Raw genomic sequence first — 18,948 nt, forward strand, 5'->3', positions numbered from 1 at the left:
TGAATCGAAATCAGAAATATTATTTTTTCTCTACAATGATATTCTTATTTCTTTGCCCTTATAAATGAAAGATAGTAAACTTTATTAATTTTATCTCACTTTCAACAAGTATTGAATAAAAATTAATCAGAACCATAAACATAGTGATCAGAACTAAATAAAATTTCCCAATTCAAACATGTTCCAGCCTGTAGATCCTACTAGCTAGGCACTTATTCAAAGAAATGACATGTAGAAAATCTACTATTTTTTGAACAAAAAACTAAGAAGAAAATATTAGATACTTAGTACAAAGTACTTGTTCATATCAGACCAAACCCCGGTCCATGCACTACACAAAAGACAAACACTCCCATATATATATATATATATATATATATATATATATATATATATATATATATATATATATATATATATATATATACATACACACACAACATTATTTCTGGCAGAATTGGACAACATTTTTTGTGGCGTAACTAAAAGTACAAGGCGATCAAACCACTTCAAAGCTCAGCATCCCTGATATTCTCTTTCACTTCTTGTGATTTTTGTTTGGCAGCCTTTGCTATGTCACTGGCCTTTTGTGCTGCTGCATCCTTTATTTCTCTCGCCTTCTCTGCACTGTATTGACCTGCCTCTGTTCATCATCATACAAGAACAAATTAAACCAGCTTTACCACAAGTGTGCTCTTAATTATGCTTCAAATCCTTTAGCTTTTGAGTTAATAAAACTACACTTAACACATTTTTATATGCTTCACGTGTGTTTTGCTACGTGAAAGAAATCAAACACAACATCATTGATTATGTTTGTGAAAATGGTTTTTGTACGCTGTATACTGTTTGCAGAACAGAAATGTTTCTGAAGTTAGTGTACCAACCAGACGCAAAGTCATGGAGCTTCTCTTTGGCTTTTTGAGCAGTGTCACTGGCGTATTCATTGGTCTTCTGAGCCGTGTCACTGGCATAATCACAGGCCTCTTTGCTTTTTCTGGTAGCCTCACTGGAATAGTCTTTGGTCCTCTGAGCCGCATCATTGGCATATTCAGATCCCTCTTTGCTTCTCCGAACAGCATCGTCAACATAGTGTTTGGTCTTCTCAGCCGCGTCACTGGCATAATCAGAAGCTTCTTTGCTCTTGTGAGCAGCATCACCAGAGTAGTCTCTGGTCTTCTGCGCTGCATCACTTGCATAATCTTTCACATTCTGGCCTGCATTTTGAGCAGTATCACTGACATAGTCCTTGGTCTTCTTGGCAGCATCACTGGCATAGTCCTTGGTCTTCTTGGCACCATCACTGGTCTTTTGAGCACTATAATCTTTGGTCTTCTTTGCAGCATCACCAGCGTCACTGGCATATTCCTTGGCTTTTTCAGCAGCATAATCTTTTGTCTTCTTAGCAGCATCACTAGCATCGCTGGCATAGTCCTTGGTCTTCTGAGCAGCATCACCAACATAGTCCTTGGTCTTCTGAGCAGCATCACCAACATAGTCCTTGGTCTTCTGAGCAGCATCACCAACATAGTCCTTGGTCTTTTGAGCAGCATCACCGGTATAGTCCTTGGTTTTCTGAGCAGTACCACTGGCATAATCCTTGGATTTCTGAGCAGCATCATCTGCATAGTCAGAGACTTTCTTGGTGGTGGATTCCTTGGGTTCTTGATCATGTTTGAAGCCAAGTCCCTCGGTGAGTTTCTCTTTAGCCCATTCTGTCCATGACTCTGTAGCTTCTTTCCCCTCTTTAGCAGTGTCCATGGCCTTGTTGGCTGTTTGTGTGGTCTTGGCTTTAGCCTCCTCAAAATCACGACCTTCCTCTTTGGTTGAAGGCATGTGGCCAACACTAGTGCAGTAACAGTTCATGGCAAGCAACATCACCGCCATCACCAAAACCGAAATCACCCTGGAAGCCATGATAGTATCTGAAAGGTTAAAATGGAAGTTTGAGAATAAATAAATGAACAAGTTTGTGAGATTCGAGAACAAATGAAACAGAAGTGGTGGTGGAGACTGGTTGGGGGATTGGGAGGTTTATATAAGGGAGTGGAGTGAAATGATGAAGATGGGGGGTGTGATGCATGCAACGTGGCATCTTTACAAACATGTCAAAATTGAACGTGTCAGTTAGAGGAACAAATAATGTCTCAAACTGCATGCCATGCCATCATTTGCTTCTTAAGATATAGTTTTTGAAGTAGACACGTGTCAGTGAAAGTGAAAGCATGGTAGATTGGAAGTAGTTATAATTTTCTGGTTGCTTCTTCTACTCTCTCTATTTTTGCCTTTGCTTCTTTTATTTCTATCCTTCACACCGCCAAAGAACTCACCCTCATCTGTTGTCTTTTATTTACTTTCTTCTTCTTCTCCAATCAATCAAAGTTTTCTATAAAATATAACCACCACTTTATCTATTTTTTTTTCAACTTTTGTTCAATATATCTTTTGTTTCTAAACTTATCACGCAAATTCTTACTTTACCACACCTACCATTCCAATTTGAATGCTACTTATACCTTTTAAAATTTTCAAAATTATTCTTTATTTAAATTTAAAAATCTGAAATTTAAAAAATATATTTCAAAGATGTAGAAAACACAAAATCTTAAATTCTAAATCTAAATCAAAATTTTATTCTGTAAAAATAAATTTGAAATATAAAAAATTATATTTTAAAAGAAAAATTCAAAATTAAATATCTAAAAATATATTTCGAAAAAAAAATTGAAATTCAAAAATATATTTCGAACAAAAGAGTGTCAATATTAAAATATAGAATGAATAAAGCATGTATTCTTCAACTTCTTTCAACAATATTGGATATAGGGCAAATAATTATTGTATTTTGAAAGAAGTTTCACATTATCTAAAACAATTTTGTTTCAGAAATTTATTTACAATATTGTGAAAGTGCCGAACAAGATGAAAGTTTCATGTAGCTTTTCCACAGTTGGCTAGTCAGAATGAATTTGTGAACCAGTTTTTAAATATAAAAAAAAAAACATTTGTGAAAATTTAAGATTTCAATAAAAAAAAATTAATGAAGATTATTTAGTGGGATTAATATAACTTAATGGAAGTTTTTCTAATTTTTGATAAATTTTAATGTTTATTTTAAAACCTTATCAAAATAATAGATTTTTTTTTAACTTTCGTTAATAAAATCTTGAAAAAATAATTAATTTTTTTTAAATTTATTTAAATTTCAAAAGTTTATTTTAAAAATTCAATAAAATAATAGAATTTTTTTAAATTTTTGTTAAATTTTAAAGATTTATTTTAAAACCTTAATAAAATAACAAAGGTTTTTTTTAATATTTATTAACTTCCAAAGGTTTATTTTAAAACTTTAATAAAGTATTTCAACAACTAATCTTGTTTTCAACAGTATTTGCATATTTTTTTTATATGATTGATGGTAGTTGATTTATATAATTCTTAGTTTTTTTTTTACAAGTTCATAACTCAAAAAACTTATTTTGTTTTAAGTTTTGATGTGCAATTCTAGTTTAAGTTATAACTATTAATATTTAATTCTTATAATTTGAAATATTTTAAATTAAGACCTTTATTCAAAATGCATCTAATAATTAGTTCATTGTGAAAGTGAAAAGTAATAAAATTAATTTCTCTTCAGAATATGTTCTTGCAACCTTTAACCAAAAATACACATGACTTTGAAACTCGCATCTAATAGATAATACAATTATTTAGGATATATAAAGTCGTGATAAACACTAATTGTTGTCGAACTAAGTAACAATGTGACCCAAATTATGGTAGTAAGGTGATGAAAGAAGCAATATTGGAATAAAAAGAATATAATATCTTATTTAGCATTTCTTTTACTTATCTATAATAGACATAGTGACTAAATTGTGATTCATTAGGATGCCATTAATTTTATTAAGATTGTCTACTCTATTGATTTTGACATATTGATATTATAGAGTATGACATATTGATATTTTTGGGTGTTTTCAAATCCAATCAATAACTTACACTACAAGAAAATCATCAAATAGAAACCAATTTTTAGAAACCAAAATAATTAGTTGCAATAGTAACTAAATTAGAAACCATTTTAGAAACTAAAATAAAAATTGGTTTCTAAATTAATTTCTATTATTTTCTATTATTGTTAAATAGTTTCTAATTTGGTATCTAATTAGCAACTAAGGTTTTATCTACCAATTATTTAGTTTCTAAATTTAGTCTCTAAAATCTTGGTTGCTAATTAGAGACCAATTTAGAAACTATTTAACAATAATAGAAAATAATAGAAACTAATTTAGAAACCAATTTTTGTTTTAGTTTCCAAAATGGTCTCTAATTTAGTTACTATTGCAACTAATTATTTTGGTCTCTAAAACTTGGTTTCTATTTCATGATTTTCTTCTAGTGTTAATTGTATATTCTGAAATTATTTTTTTACTAACATGACAGTTTTTTTTTTGTCAATGTTATTTTTCAATTTACATCAATCTAACAAACATCATTTATGAATTGACATTGATGAAAGTTTTATTGGGCAACATTAATAATATTTTTAATGAATATTTTAATTGTTAATTGGGGTTATTTAAAGTTGCTGTTATTTAATTTGATTTTAAGGAAGATGTAAATTGGAGTTATTTCTCACTTAATATTAGTGGTATTTTTTTAATTAATATTAGTCAAAGATTTTAAATAAATTTTTTAGTCGACATTGATAGATTTTTTTTTTCGATTAATAATGTTAATATTATTTTTTTCACTAATATAGATTAGGTTATTTTTTAATAGTTAATCAAGGTTTTTTCAAATATATTCATAAGTTATTTGATAAAATTAAATCAAGATTGTATCCTATGTACTATTTTCATTCTAAAGTTTAGAACCTCATCATATGAATCATAATCTAACATTTTTAAATAACTTCAACTACATCATATACCCCTATACCTTCCTTCTAGCTGCAACATTTTCATTATTCTTCAGCCGCAACGTTTGAGAGAACAGTTTCATCATTTGACATGTTAAATTTACTCCATATGATAAATTCACACTTACTTAAGGACTTGTGTATCTTGTAATTAGAAGTTTTTCCTCAAACAACATCTTATAAATTCTATCAAGAAAATAACTATTATTTCACTACCAATAGTTTCATAAAGTAGATTGTTATTGCAATTTGAAACAAAATGTGAACCCTCGGAACCAAAAGTTTCTTCTACAGAGTAAAGACATTTTTTTTTAGTTTTGTACTCCATTTTTGCACATTGCTAGTTTTTTTTTTTCCTGAGTTTTATGGTTTTCAGATTGTACAATAAACGAATGAAAATACAGTCACCACCAATGAAAATACTACAAAACTTACCTCAACCACCATCGTTGATGTGAGTTGATTTTAGGATTGCACATTTTTAGAGGTTTTTTAATTGGTTTATGAGTTTTGATTTAGCAAGCTATGGTCAGACTCAATGAAGATTGTTACTGGACACGAACTTAACTAAGTGGTTACGTAAGTGTGAAAGTTCTCTTCAAAAGAGCAAAAAGAAAAACACAATTAAGATGATGATGAACACGAAATCAAAATAAGGCAAGGTTAAATAAATGGTCGAATGTAAAAGGAAGATAAAATGAGACAACAAAGGAAGCAAAATAATGGCGAAAGAAGAAAGAAAAGAAGGAAAGATATAAGAAGCTTATGGAGTGAAAAAAAATGGTGATTGAATAACGCCATTTAGGGAGAGAGCTCTAAGATGAGTAAGGGTGAGTCGCCACTTGAAGCACACTCTGCTCAAGATAAGACTCATAGGAAATTTGGGAACACTCGAGAATTCACTATGATAGAGTTTCTTTACTTCAAAATTCAATGTGATTTAAAAGAAGGGAGACACCCTATTTATAGATGAGTGCCTTGGGGAGGAAGAGAGGAAGGGTAGAGGCGTAAATGACTACAAGCTTCTAGAAACTAGGTCTAATGTGAGTACATGGGGGAGTCTTATAGAATCTAGGTCAAATGTGAGCACATGGGTTATCTTCTAGAAACTAGGGTTAATAGAACCCTAAGCTAGCTTATTCTTCTTCTAATTATGCCAATGTGTGCCCAATTAATTACAAATTAAACTTGTCTTAAAAAGTTTATACAGAAAAATAATTGATACTCTGGCCCATGCCCGATTGTTTTTCTCCTGAGGAACTTTTGATGGATGGTGGGGCCATGTGTCTCCGCCTGAGATGTTTGACCTAGCCTTGAATAGTCCTTTGGGTTCATTGTCAACTTCTTGTAAAGTTGGGTCATATCAACCGTTCACCACCAGCCACCACAAACAACCATCACCAATTGAAAATGAAAAAGAATACATCACACTTTTCACAATACTTAGAAGAGTATTGTTGTAATAAAAAAAAGTATGAAGGTGTAGGGAGAATTTGTCATGTTTTGCCCTTAAAAGGTGCCTCAAAGGATTAAGGGAGAAAATGTATTTAAATTGCTCTTGACCTTGAATCCTAAGTGATGTGAGACTATTAAGCGTACTAGAATAAGCTCCCAGTAGAACTCTAAGGAATGAGGGTTCGTTTTTTGAACCAATTTTCCATTCTCTTAGTCAAGGGATAAGGGAATGAAGGTTCGTATTTGAAACCACTTTTCCATTTTTTTAAACGGTGTCAATGTTTCGACCTCAAGTCCATTGAGATAACATCGTTATGGTCAATCACCACATTCAAGGTATTATCCGTTTTGAAAATCAAAGTTTCATCATAGTTTTATCCATAAAAGGTGCCTTAATGGGTTAAGGCAATCTCAACGAACTTGGGGAGAAACATTATCTACCATCTGTGGGGAATTGAAAAATGTTTCCAAATACAAATTATCGTCCCTTTAAATCTCGACTAGTGGGCTTGTTATAGTACGTTTAATAATCTCATATCACTTATGAGTCAAGATAAAAAAATAATTTAAATACATTTTCATCCCTTAATCCTTCGAGATGCATTTTAAGAAAAATTGTGATGAAATTCTGAGTTCCAAAACATTCAGTGTACCTGATATCGTAATTAATTCTAACGATATTATCTTAATGGACTTGAGGTAGATATTAAAAAAAGTGTTCTTAAACACAATAGGGATGTAAATTATGAAAATATTCTAAATTGTTAAAATATATAACTTATTTAAATTATTATGAGTAAATATCTTATTTTGAAATATATTTTTTAATATTATAAATCACATTTCAGTTTAAAAATGTATACTGAAGAGCAATTCAATTTTGAAAACTAAATTAATAAAATAATTTAGTACAGATTTCTTTTAGATATTTTTTTCCAATTTAATTCACTTTAATATTAATTTGGTTCAGAAGGAAGACATTATACAACGTACAAAATAATGAAATTGAAAACTTTGAAGATGAGACGCATGCTTTATTATTTATTTTGTCCTATTATTGATAAAGAATTTAATGAAAGAATTTAATATTTAAAAATATAGCCACATTCTATCCCAATAACACTAATATTGTTACTAAAAAATATTAACGATTTTACTTTAACATATAATTAATTAGTAACTAATTCTTAATGATAGTTTATAAGATTAAGATCGTAATTTCATTATATTGTAACCTATTTTTAAATTGAGAGATTTTTGCTAAGGTTTTAAAATCGAAATATTGTTAAGGTAAAAATTCAACATCCTAGAACTTTGATTTAGTATTTAAAATTGCTAAATGTAAAACATTGTCATATTATACACAGATAGTTTTGTGAAAATAAAAGATACTGTAAAATATAAGCACACATATGATATAACATTGTGTTGTTTTTTCTTAAGTTCGATAAGGCGCACATAAAATTAAATGAAACACGCATAAAATATAAAATGATATGCAAAAAGTTTAAGATAACCTTATGCCAAAAAGATTCATTATAAGCATAAACTATAAAGTCAACATTAAAAGATCTATTAGAGTTTGAGTTAAAGCTACTTCTTTTTTGCAATATTCTACCACTGAACATTGACATCTCTCCAAATTATATATATATGCCTTGTACGTACAAATAGGAAAAATCAAACCAAAACACATTGTTTAAGTAAAGATAATTGAATCCAGTTAAATGTTATACAAAGTGAATTTAATGCATTCCGGTCAAGCAAGTTCATCATATCAAAGGTAAGACATAAAAAAACTCGAAGCTAATACCATGGATAGAAACAAATTCACAATAATAACTTTCTTAACAGCCTATATAAAGCAATCCAATGAGAAGAAAAGGGTGAGAGACCACATTGTATAAGGTTGAAATGTTGCTTAACTTTTATTATATCTAAAACTTCATAGAAGAACATTGTTTGTGTTTCAATCAACTAATAAAGAGAGAATGAGTAATTAAAGTCTACAAAAGTATGCTTGAAATGATTATCCTCTCTTGCAAGTTTCAACATAATAAGTTGATCACTATCTGCATACCTTTTTCATCTTAGTCAATAATAACTTATATCAAGAATATTCAAAGAACTAGTCACGAGTGATTATGAACTCAAATGATACTCAATTAAGTTAAGAATAATTTATGTAAAGAATATTCATCTTATATTTTACATCAATAATATTGAAATTCAACTTAACAAATCAGTATAAAATTTAAAGTGTGTATTTTTTTCACTCTATGTCTTTCTTTGCATTTAAATGTACTAAAAAGAAGAAAAGTCATTTAAGTATTACAATTAACCAAAGCCTCTCTAAATAAGCAAGTTCGTTAAATTAAATAGCTTTGTTGATACACTGCATCGCTCACAACTGCCATTAACTAATTAACTAATTTATAAAATTATCGTCTCAATTCAACATTTTCTATGAGATCATATTTGTGGAAAGTGGTCAAAAGTTTTCTAAAAGAGAATTCAACCCTTCTAAAACACAAATCAACCCTTATTGTGTTGTTTTTATAACTATTTAATTAATTTTTATTTAGTGATCAAATTAAATTAAATAAGTAAATAAATAAAAAATTATTAAGTCGTTTTTTTAATGAGTAAAGGGATTAAAATGTAATTTACTCAAAAAATATTTTTCTTGATTAAAAATGGTATTTTTTTAGGGAATAAAAAAAAGCTTTCACCAACTCCTGAATATATAAATAAACAAATGGGAGTCTTGGAGTGATGAGAGGAAAGAGTTGAAGAGAAAGAGAAGTGAGAGATGGGTTGCAGGCAATTGTGGGCTTCAAGAGCTGTCTCTTACCTGAGGATCTCTGTCTCTCACAGACCCTTTTCTAATGGTCATCTCTCCTTCTCCTTCTTCTTTCCTCTCTCATCTCTTTTTCATTTCTTCTCTTTCTTTCATTCATCACTTACACATCTCATCCATCTCTTTACTTCAATCTCGCATTTTAAATCTCCCCTCTCTTCTTTTCTGGATTACAAATTCACATTTCTTAACTTCTTTTTCTGTGTATAATAATAGGGATCTTAAATATGTTGGCCCTGTTCACGTTGCTTTTTCCACTGTTTCCTTTACATTGGCTATATATTTTAATGGCAGGGAGCTTTCTAAGCGGTGGTGGGAAGGGAAGTGCACCACCTACCCACCCGCCAACAAAATACAATATCCAATTTGTTATTATTAGTTTTTGACCTTTTTGCTACTGCTTCACATTCTTCATGCCACTATTATCTGTCACCTACTAATTATGTTGCACTCTAAACCTGGTGGGCCTTGCTGGTCCAAATGGTTGCAATAATCAAACTGGAGAATGAGAATGGTTGAGCTGGTAATCATAGTGTACGTTGTAGAAGGGGCAAAAATAAATGTATAAAGGAAACTAGGATGAGATCCATTCAAATTGAATATATATAATGTTTGTATACTTTTAGTTATCTCTCTAACTTAACTACCCTTGTTGGCTTCTTCCATGTTATACTTACAGTTGTTAAAGATTTGAAGTATGCCGATTCCCACGAATGGGTGAAAGTTGATGGGAATTCTGCAACCGTTGGCATCACTGATCATGCCCAAGATCATTTGGGTGATGTTGTGTATGTTGAATTGCCTGAAGTGGGAGCCACCGTTACACAAGGTGATAGTTTTGGTGCAGTTGAAAGTGTGAAGGCAACTAGTGATGTTAACTCTCCTGTTTCTGGAAAAGTGATTGAAGTGAATCAAGAGCTTAATACCTCTCCTGCTTTGCTGAGTTTTGTTGCCAACTATGTGCATTAACTATTTTTTTTTCTCCCTGCTGTACTTTTTATGTTTCACATGCTACATTTTGGATCACTATGCATGTGTAGTGCGAATTCTTTTTTTCTCAACACCAAGTGTTTTCATGTTGTTCTACGTTTCTTCATACAGGTAAACTCAAGCCCTTATAATGATGGATGGATAATTAAAGTTGAACTGAGTGACAGTAGTGAACTAAACAACTTGATGGATTCAGAAAAGTACTCCAAATTCTGTGAAGAAGAAGATTCACATTAAGATATTTCAGCACTCTGCATGGTGTACATCATGTTTTGGTTGGGAAAGCTAAAAATGGATTGTTCCCTTTTCTACACGTGTCACGTCTTCACTGCTCTATTTTTACCAGCTTCTGATTAAATGGGATGATTTTTCACTCTATGCAATGGAAATTTGAAACTGATAGATGGTTAGTTTCTTTATAAGTTATGCTAATTTTGTTGGACAGTAGTTATCAAGAATTGAAGATGGGATTGAGATTCCAAGGTCCACCACATTCTTTACGCATGATAGACACCATTTTTCATATATTGCATGAAGAAAACTACTCTTATTGCTAGTTTAGAATAAAAATCCATTTCACCTATTTCTTCCATGATTAGGTAGGTGTCTTTTCCTTAATATTCCAGAAAGAATTTAATGAAAAAAACTATGCCTAGTTTAGAAGATCATAAAGAAGTAAATCCAAAAGAAAAAAGATTTACTTATCACGTTAGACTGATGTGGTACTAAAAGTAGGTACAATATCGTTGTGGAGTCATACTAAGAATTAGGGTTAAAAGCTTCATCGTGGTTATAAACTCACAATACTCATCTTAGTTCATAAATGAGCAAAGTAACAGGCTTTGGTTAAAATACTTCAATATTAAATTTAAGATGTTTATTACTAACAATAAAGTATCTTACTAGAAAGATATCAAATACTGTGTATTAGTTGTCCCTTTTAGCGGCTTTGGAAAGGCATTAGACATCATAGAAATGTATTGTGGTGTAATTTTTATAGACAAACATACCTTAACCAACGCCTATCATGGATCTAGTTTACCACATTTTAAATTAAAATTCTGTTTAATGGTCCTCAATTCAATTAGTAGCTGTAGTACTCACTCTCCTACTATCTAATCGATAGTAAGCTTGAAGGATAATCATTAGGCTTATAGTTAATTTAAAATCTTAAAGAAACAGCAGCCATATACTATCGCTTACGGCTATTGCAGCACTGAACGCTAACACTACTTATTAAAGTTGTGGTTGTCCTTGTGCGCAACACTGGCAGCTCATACTAGCAATTAAAAAGGAAGCATGTTATGTTAACTATAGCTCCTTATACTCAAACATTCATATAATCTACGCAACATAAAATATGCTCATTGTTCAAACCTTTTTTTTTCAACACCAACGCTGATGAAGATGCGACGATAGAAAAACAAAAAACTATTTTGTCGCCTTAAACTCTGCAATTTTAAAAAAATTACAAACATATAAACAAAGACTCTAGTCTTTTAATATAAAATAATTGTGTAGATTAAAATTGATTTAACATGTACCTTACCTGCCTTGTAATCCGTTCCTGTCAATAATTACATTAGCACACAAACTTAAGCACGGGAAATACAAGTTTACAACCCATCAAAACCAATTCTGCTGCCAAATTTTGCTCAATCAGTTACAACCACGAGGGCCTTGGGAACTGGATTGAGTAAGGCCGCCTCATGATATATATTTGGAGCTGACCTTAAATCTACATCAGTTTGATTAATTTGCCCAGAGAAAGGGAGAAAGGAAATTTTATGAATACACCTTAAAAAATCATTAAGAGAAAGGCATTCAGTCAGGCCTGCAAAAGACATTTCATATAAGCACTCTTGCAGACTTGTATTGTGTGCAACATATATCTCTACAGGTACAATGTCTTCTACCCGTCATGAAGATGGCTCCATAAGAAAAACAGAAGCCAAGGTTAACTTCTAAGTGCATACCTTCAACCCAGAACTAGATTCCACTAAATAAATAAAATCAAATAAACAGAAAATAGTAACAGGGAAAGAAAGCCTAAGCTGGAACTCTTGGTTTTCTATCTAAATAGTATACAAGAAAATATTTACTCCTCGAGACCAACTAATTTGTTCTCTCGAAATAACACTGGACAGGAGAAAACAAGAGAAAAACTGACTAATATGGCAAATTGATAATCTCTATATACTCAGCAAAGGAATTTAGGAGATTCGAACCAAATACCATGCAGCCACTAAAATGTATCTTACTATCTCAATCTCAATTCTCTACTGTTGTTGGAAATAGCTCACAGATATCCAATGTGATTAAAGAAGATTCCCTGTGGCACAAATGTTTCAGACTTCTTGTATCAGTTACTGGTTAAAATAATATAATTCCAAATAAGCAGCATTAAACATATATATGTATGAATATACATCAGACATGCTATTATGTAAAGATTAGAATGTATGCATGACATTACTAAAGAATAAGACCTCTAACTGCTGAGGTATAAAGGCTATCATAATGTCAACCCAACAGATAGAATCTCTATCCCTGATTAAGAACATGTGTAAAAGTTATAAATTCAACAGCAATTGGCTAGTAAGAATAATTTGTGAGGCATCAAATTAAACCAACATTTTGTTAAAACATGTGATTTTTAAATGTGGTAAAAAAAATATTAAACAGCTTTGTGAAAATTTAAGGTTGAAAGATTTATAAACTCAAACTAAAATATGCTTTGAATGAATTCTAAACCATGTTTTCACGCAGTGACGGTCCCAAAAACGCTATAGCAAGATACGTGATATCGGGATAACTACAATATCGATTTTTTTTTATAGTCTTCTTATATAATATGATACAATCGCGTATCACGGAAAATGGTGGAAAGCCAAATATGCACAATGTCATATGGCTGATAGCGTCACAAAACATGCAGAACTTATGTAGCTGTTGAAAAATGATATATATAAATTATACATGTGTAAAAAAATTAAGTTATATGAAAATAAAATAAAAGTGTATTAAAATTTGCATAATATTAAGTCAAGTTCAATTGGCCAGAGTCTTGCTGGAGATGACAAGAGTATGCTCAGACCATGACACCCATTGCGGCCACAACAGTGGACAGAGTTGCTGTCACGGATTCAAGGAATTCCGCAATGCAACAGCACCATAGAACCGCTAAAACGGTCATTTAAGGACACTGATATGATATATAAATTCTGAAAAAATTAACAAAACTAATAACAAAGAATTAACGATAAACAGAACGTACAAGTAAATACCAACAAAACTCATACAATTGTCCTAGATAGGAATCATTGTGGTATTTGAGTTTTTCAACACTGACAAGCATTCCAGGGAAAGAGAAATTATTTCCTCCTCATAAATGTTGAGTTGGAAGTGTCTGGGTGCTTTGGAAGGTGTGTGGAAGTGGACTTGTGTTAAAAGAAATCCAAACCCAACAGATTATAACAAGTTAGAAAGGTCTAAAAACTCCATTAGTCCAACCCAACAACTTTATGCAAAAATCTAGCTTGGTAACAAGAATACATACATAGAAGTCATACGTTGTACACAGACACCCAAGTGTTTGCACAAGGAGAGAGAGAGGGCTGCTTACTATGTTAAGAATTGTGATACTATGAAACTTTGCACGTCTTCCTATTGTGGCCAAGTCCCTTGCATTTACTACACTGAAGCTGACGTTTAATTATGTCTATCGATTCAACTTGCTTTATTTTTGGCCGACCTGGAGGGCGCTTAGTTGGTGGAGGGGTTACCATAACTAAAGCAGTGGATTCACCCTGGACAGGTGGTCTGTCAACATTTGGCACAGGGTGAATAGATTCTGCATATGTTAATTGATAATTGTCAACTGTGAAGTATCTTGAACAATAATCATAAGGATTCCTACCAACACATTCAAAGACAGCAATGGCATGACAGCACGGGACACCAGTAAGTTGCCACCCCTTGCAGCTGCAATCCCAATGATCAATATCAACAGTATCAACAGATTCTCCACGGACCTCAAATCTGCTTCCTTCTGAGAACAATACTTGAAGTGAACGAGCAACTAATGTTTCCTTTTGGAGCAATTCCTCCTTGGATGGTGTCAACTTTGTCATCCATTGATTAGATTCTACACGTCGTGTATAAATTGTTTCCATCATCTTACCTCGTAATGCATCAATCATTTGAGTAATCGGCAACTCATGTGCCTCTGACACCCAACTGTAGAACTGTTGTCCAAAATTTGATGAAAGGAGATTATACCTTGCTCCATTAAAGAATGCATTTGCCCAGTGCTCTGGCTCACTTTGGATTACCCAGTCATAGGCTTCCGGAGAAATACCTTTAATATTCTCAATACTACGTTCAAAAGTATCCAATTTGGGGGCATAAGCAGCAGCATAAAAATCATTAATCATGAAACGTCTGGCCTCATGAGAAAATTGTCCCTTTAAGTCCTTGTTCAATTTCTCAGCAAGGTGTCGTAAACAATAGCTATGGTAGCATTTTTCAAATATATCAGACAATGAACTTTTTAGGCCATTTTGGAAATCTGCAACAAATGTGATCTGCTCAGATGTCGATATTGCTAATTTCAGTTCCTGCAGAAACCAGCACCAATTGTCTTCAGTCTCAGTGTCTACAACTGCAAAGGCTACAGGAAAAATGCCATCATTTCCATCCACAGCAGTTGCAGCCAATAATTCCCCTTGGTACTTCGAGTTTAAAGGAGTTCTATCAAGAAAAATGAGAGGGCGACAGCCTAGCTGAAAACCAGATATTGAGGCATGAAATGCTACAAAGAGACGATGGAAACTTGAGTCCTCTTTAGTTGTGAATGTTGCAAAACTCCCTGGATTGGTCTCTTTTATCTTCTCACAGAAAAATGGCAACTGTGTATATGCCTCTTTATAGGAGCCTTGAAGCTGTTCTCTAGCAATTTCTTTTGCACGCCACGCTTGAGAATAGTTTAACTGAATCCCATACTCCCGCTTTATGTCATCTGCAATATCTTTTGGCTTGTAATTGGGTGAATCTTTCAATTTCTCTTTTATAATACTTCCCACCCAACCCCTAGTTGCTCGATACCCAGCTTTAACGGCAGATCCTTCACAAGTATGATTGTAGTGCATTTTCTTAATGCAAATCAACTGAGTGGTAGACAACCTCGATGCATATATTCTCCAAGGACAGCCTTGACATTTACATTTGACAGTGACACGATGACTATCATTTTTCTTATATTTGTAAGCAAACCCATGAGCAATAGAGTATTTATGCAATGCTTCACGAAATTCACTAAAACTATTGAACCTTTGGCCCACACCAGTGATGGTATTTTCCCACTGCTGTGCAGCTTTACGATGATTGTCATCATTACCCCCAGAACAAACAGAACGTGCAGAGACATCATTAGCTACATCAACCTCTAATTGATCAATGCATTGGACAGCATCAACAATGACATCAATAGGAGCAACGACAGGAACAACGGCTTCCGACACAGTTGTCCTGCTTGACCTGAAATAACAAATGTTCTAAAAGATTTTCAATTGCACATGTGAATGCATAAGATTCTAACATATCCTATGACCATCCTTTTTTGGTCACAGCCACAGCATCCACTACTCTATAACATCCTAACTTCTGCATTTATGGGCCAAAACAAACTATATAAATGATAAATGGCTATCAGTATCAAGGAAAGTCTATATAAGAATGAGTGATAAACAAACAGAACTTGTGAAAAAATACCTACTACCAGGCATGTTGGAATTGTTATTTCGAGCAGCTCCTTCCTCCGACATAACAAACACATCAACCGTGTTAACATCCCCAATGAAACTGACCATGCGTTGCAAATCCTTGTCTTTAGACACTGTAATAAGTGTTTTCTTGTTGCCAGGAAGGAAGTACTTGATAATCATCGTACTTACATTGCAGTTGAACATTTCTGCTATCTCTGACTTAAAATCACTTAAATTTGTCTGTTGATCAATGTCTATTGCATACGCATCCCCTCCACTGTATGACAACGATCCATCCTTATCTGTCACAAACTCACCTCCTGATTGACATATAGCAATAACTTTCCTCGTAGTCATGGTCTGCCAAGTAGCAAACATATAATTATTATTTCTATACCAGTGACAAAATGCAAGTGTCAATGTCATAACTCATAAAGTCAAAATATCTGGGTAGATGATAATAAACAGTGAAAGAGGTTCTTGCATTTAGCGTTCTGAACTCCATACTGCAAGGGCCCAACAAGTAAATTTCACTGCCCAGAATCCAGGGTCACGTTTGGCATCAAATTTCAGAAGCGAAACACATTAAACAAGCACAACATAGTCTACAAAAGAAAATTTAGATAAAAATTCAATCTCTTTAACACAAATAACAGGAACTGCCCAAATGAAAAACAATGATTTAGAGAGAGAGAAAAGTTGATTGGTAGAAAATAGAAAAAACAGTGAACTACTATATTATTTTGATATGAAGAAAGCAGAACAAAGGTGGCAAGGATGCAATTGAAATGAAAAAAAGGGATGAAAGGAAGAAAACTCTGACGGAGAAGAAGAAGAAGAGATAAGAACCTAAAATGCAGAATGGAGGGTGCAATTGTTGATGTTGGTGTTTGCAGAGATGATGAGAGGGAAGCAATCGGAGAGAGAAGGGTGTGTTTTTGTGTGTTTACCCCCAAATTGTCTAAAGTCTCACTCTACGACGACGTATTGACAATGTCACTTCACTTTCACCCTTCTGATTTTATTTCCACAAAACACCACTATACTTCTTTTTATTACAACCATTCTACCCTAACAAATCTTTTTTCCTTTTTTATACTAACATTTTCTTTTCCTCCCAAACACCTGTCCCTTTTTCACACTTTTTTTTTATATTAAATTAATTATGTTTCTTATATTTTCTCTCTAAAACAATAACTTCTTTAAAAAAATTGTTTTATAATTCAAAAACATGCCACTTTTAAAAATAATCATAAACTGAATTTTTTTTATTGAAATGATAAATTATGACCCATACAAGTGGATATAGTTTAGAAGACAAAATGTTGAAATTGTAATTTTATTTTAAAATTTTAAACTATACATTTAATTTTATTTGTATTTTTATTACATTTTAAATAGTTAAGTCTTTTACATGTAATAAGAAATTTCTTATTTGAATTCCTCATTGTTGGATTAGCGTCAATGAAGTTAGTTGGCGATTCAATAATCGAAAACTCATAACAAACAAACAAAAAGTTCAATCTTTTTTGAATAACTTCTCATAAGATTAAATGCTATTAAATTTTTACTGATAGTTTATAAATAAATGCGATTCAATTTTTATAAATTTCGAAAGAATAATCAATAAATTAGTTTAGTTTATATTACTTATTTATAAGGATTTAGAAAATAATTTAAAAATATAAATTTTATAACTAAAATGGTATTTTAATATTTTATTATTAGAATGAAAAATGTATATAAATAAAAAAAAATAGTTATTCAATACTCATTTTAATATAATCATTATTTTTTTAAAAAAAATATATATTTTCTCTATAAGATTTTGACCACTATATCCTTCATTATATTTACGGTCTGGGGTCATTAATAGACTCTAACTATTGGCGGTGAATAGAACAAAATTGTCCAATTAGAATTAAGTTCAATTCTACTCCTTTTTTTATTTGATTCACTTTTGAGTTTTAATAGTTGTCTTATGTGTTTGCTTGCGGTGGTTATAGCTTCGTGATTGTCTTTGTTATTTTAGAGTCCTAGTGATAGGTTTGGATCATTAATCAAGATATTGTGGTGCAGGTTAAATTGTCCCTATTTTTTTAGGAGTTTGAATTCTTTGTGAGCACACCTATTTCAGTAGAATCCTTAGTTAGAAGATCTGAATGTTAAAGTAACATGGTCACAAACTTCAAATATTTTTGTAGGATTTGTTGTTGAGTGAATTAAAATGGGTTGATTGAGATTGATTGTGAAACTATAAATATAATGGACTTTGAAAATTTGGAAATGTACATATTGATTGTGACGTTGAAGAAGTTTTTGAATGTGTTTGAATTGTAGTAAGAATTATTTGAAGAGTAAACATTGATGAATGTTGATTGTTTGAATTTGAATTTGAATGAATTTGGTTTAGAATCATAAATGTATAGACATATATGTGTTAGAAAAGATGGCTTTAAACTAGAGGGGGGTGAATTGTTTAAAGAGGGTTTTCGCAAACTTTTCAAAACTAGAATGAATTTATCTCAGGAACCAATTGATTCAACAATTCAGTTAGCCAAAACAGCAAGCAAAACTGTAATACTAGAAAAAACAATCGGTTGTTTCTTCGAAACAATCGGTTGTTTATACCAGCAAACAACAAACAAACTGAATTTAAAGAGTTAGAGATAGAGAGATTGTACACAGTTGTTTATACTGGTTCACTCCAAACTAGAGCTACATCCAGTCTTCTCAGAAACCCTGAGGATATCCACTAAGCAATCACCACTTGATCACTTACACAACAACCAAGAGAATGACCTTGAACACCTCAAAAAACACACTCTTCTTGGCCAACACTAAGATTGTTGATCTTGAACACCTCAAGAACACACAACCAATCTCAACAAACATAGAAACGAAATTGTTCAACAGAGTACAAGGATTACACTTGTTACAGAAGATAATCTGAA

General features: G+C 32.0%; 3 protein-coding genes across 8 annotated transcripts; 1 reads left to right on the forward strand and 2 right to left on the reverse strand.

Annotated features, from left to right (window-relative positions):
• Positions 1 to 232: 232 nt before the first annotated feature.
• LOC137807080 (uncharacterized) lies at positions 233 to 2,008 on the reverse strand. Its single transcript, XM_068607528.2, has 2 exons — positions 888 to 2,008; positions 233 to 643 (listed from the first exon to the last, which is right to left on the reverse strand). The coding sequence occupies exons 1-2, from the start codon at positions 1,915 to 1,917 to the stop codon at positions 510 to 512; spliced, it is 1,164 nt and encodes a 387-aa protein (XP_068463629.2). The 5' UTR covers positions 1,918 to 2,008; the 3' UTR covers positions 233 to 509.
• A 7,131-nt stretch (positions 2,009 to 9,139) lies between these two features.
• LOC137807081 (glycine cleavage system H protein 2, mitochondrial) lies at positions 9,140 to 10,722 on the forward strand. Of its 2 annotated transcripts, none has more exons than XM_068607529.2 (3): positions 9,140 to 9,270; positions 9,919 to 10,199; positions 10,341 to 10,722. In XM_068607529.2, exons 1-3 carry the CDS (start codon positions 9,192 to 9,194, stop codon positions 10,464 to 10,466), a joined length of 486 nt encoding a protein of 161 aa, XP_068463630.2. In that variant the 5' UTR covers positions 9,140 to 9,191; the 3' UTR covers positions 10,467 to 10,722. The 2 variants fall into 2 exon arrangements, with proteins under 2 accessions (XP_068463630.2, XP_090156782.1); XM_090300656.1 differs by having other exon boundaries at positions 9,919 to 10,182.
• Positions 10,723 to 12,059: 1,337 nt separating this feature from the next.
• Positions 12,060 to 17,022, reverse strand: LOC137807083 (protein FAR1-RELATED SEQUENCE 4). Of its 5 annotated transcripts, XR_016519684.1 has the most exons (6): positions 16,844 to 17,004; positions 16,479 to 16,599; positions 16,002 to 16,354; positions 14,149 to 15,767; positions 13,855 to 14,051; positions 12,060 to 12,561 (listed from the first exon to the last, which is right to left on the reverse strand). XR_016519684.1 is itself a non-coding variant. In XM_090300654.1 (5 exons), the coding sequence occupies exons 2-4, from the start codon at positions 16,497 to 16,499 to the stop codon at positions 13,874 to 13,876; spliced, it is 2,268 nt and encodes a 755-aa protein (XP_090156780.1). In that variant the 5' UTR covers positions 16,500 to 16,599; positions 16,844 to 17,003; the 3' UTR covers positions 12,060 to 12,561; positions 13,855 to 13,873. The 5 variants fall into 5 exon arrangements, 3 of the variants coding, with proteins under 3 accessions (XP_090156780.1, XP_068463631.2, XP_090156781.1); XR_016519685.1 differs by lacking the exon at positions 16,479 to 16,599 and having other exon boundaries at positions 16,844 to 17,022; XM_090300654.1 differs by having other exon boundaries at positions 13,855 to 15,767; positions 16,844 to 17,003.
• Between the last annotated feature and the right edge of the window lie 1,926 nt (positions 17,023 to 18,948).

Source organism: Phaseolus vulgaris, chromosome 3 (assembly GCF_051622355.1).
Source record: "Phaseolus vulgaris cultivar YP4 chromosome 3, ASM5162235v1, whole genome shotgun sequence".
In the NCBI taxonomy this organism is placed as follows: Eukaryota; Viridiplantae; Streptophyta; class Magnoliopsida; order Fabales; family Fabaceae; genus Phaseolus; species Phaseolus vulgaris.

Excerpts from the sequence above, each read along its gene's own strand:
- LOC137807080 (XM_068607528.2), bottom strand. The coding sequence starts at position 1,917 with ATGGCTTCCAGGGTGATTTCGGTTTTGGTGATGGCGGTGATGTTGCTT. Across the intron at positions 644-887 it reads GCTCCATGACTTTGCGTCTG|AGGCAGGTCAATACAGTGCA; the intron begins GTTGGTACACTA and ends GATGATGAACAG.
- LOC137807081 (XM_068607529.2), top strand. The coding sequence starts at position 9,192 with ATGGGTTGCAGGCAATTGTGGGCTTCAAGAGCTGTCTCTTACCTGAGG. Across the intron at positions 9,271-9,918 it reads TCACAGACCCTTTTCTAATG|TTGTTAAAGATTTGAAGTAT; the intron begins GTCATCTCTCCT and ends TTATACTTACAG. Across the intron at positions 10,200-10,340 it reads TGAGTTTTGTTGCCAACTAT|GTAAACTCAAGCCCTTATAA; the intron begins GTGCATTAACTA and ends TTCTTCATACAG.
- LOC137807083 (XM_090300654.1), bottom strand. The coding sequence starts at position 16,499 with ATGGAGTTCAGAACGCTAAAT. Across the intron at positions 16,355-16,478 it reads TGGAGTTCAGAACGCTAAAT|ACCATGACTACGAGGAAAGT; the intron begins GCAAGAACCTCT and ends GCTACTTGGCAG. Across the intron at positions 15,768-16,001 it reads TCCAACATGCCTGGTAGTAG|GTCAAGCAGGACAACTGTGT; the intron begins GTATTTTTTCAC and ends TTGTTATTTCAG.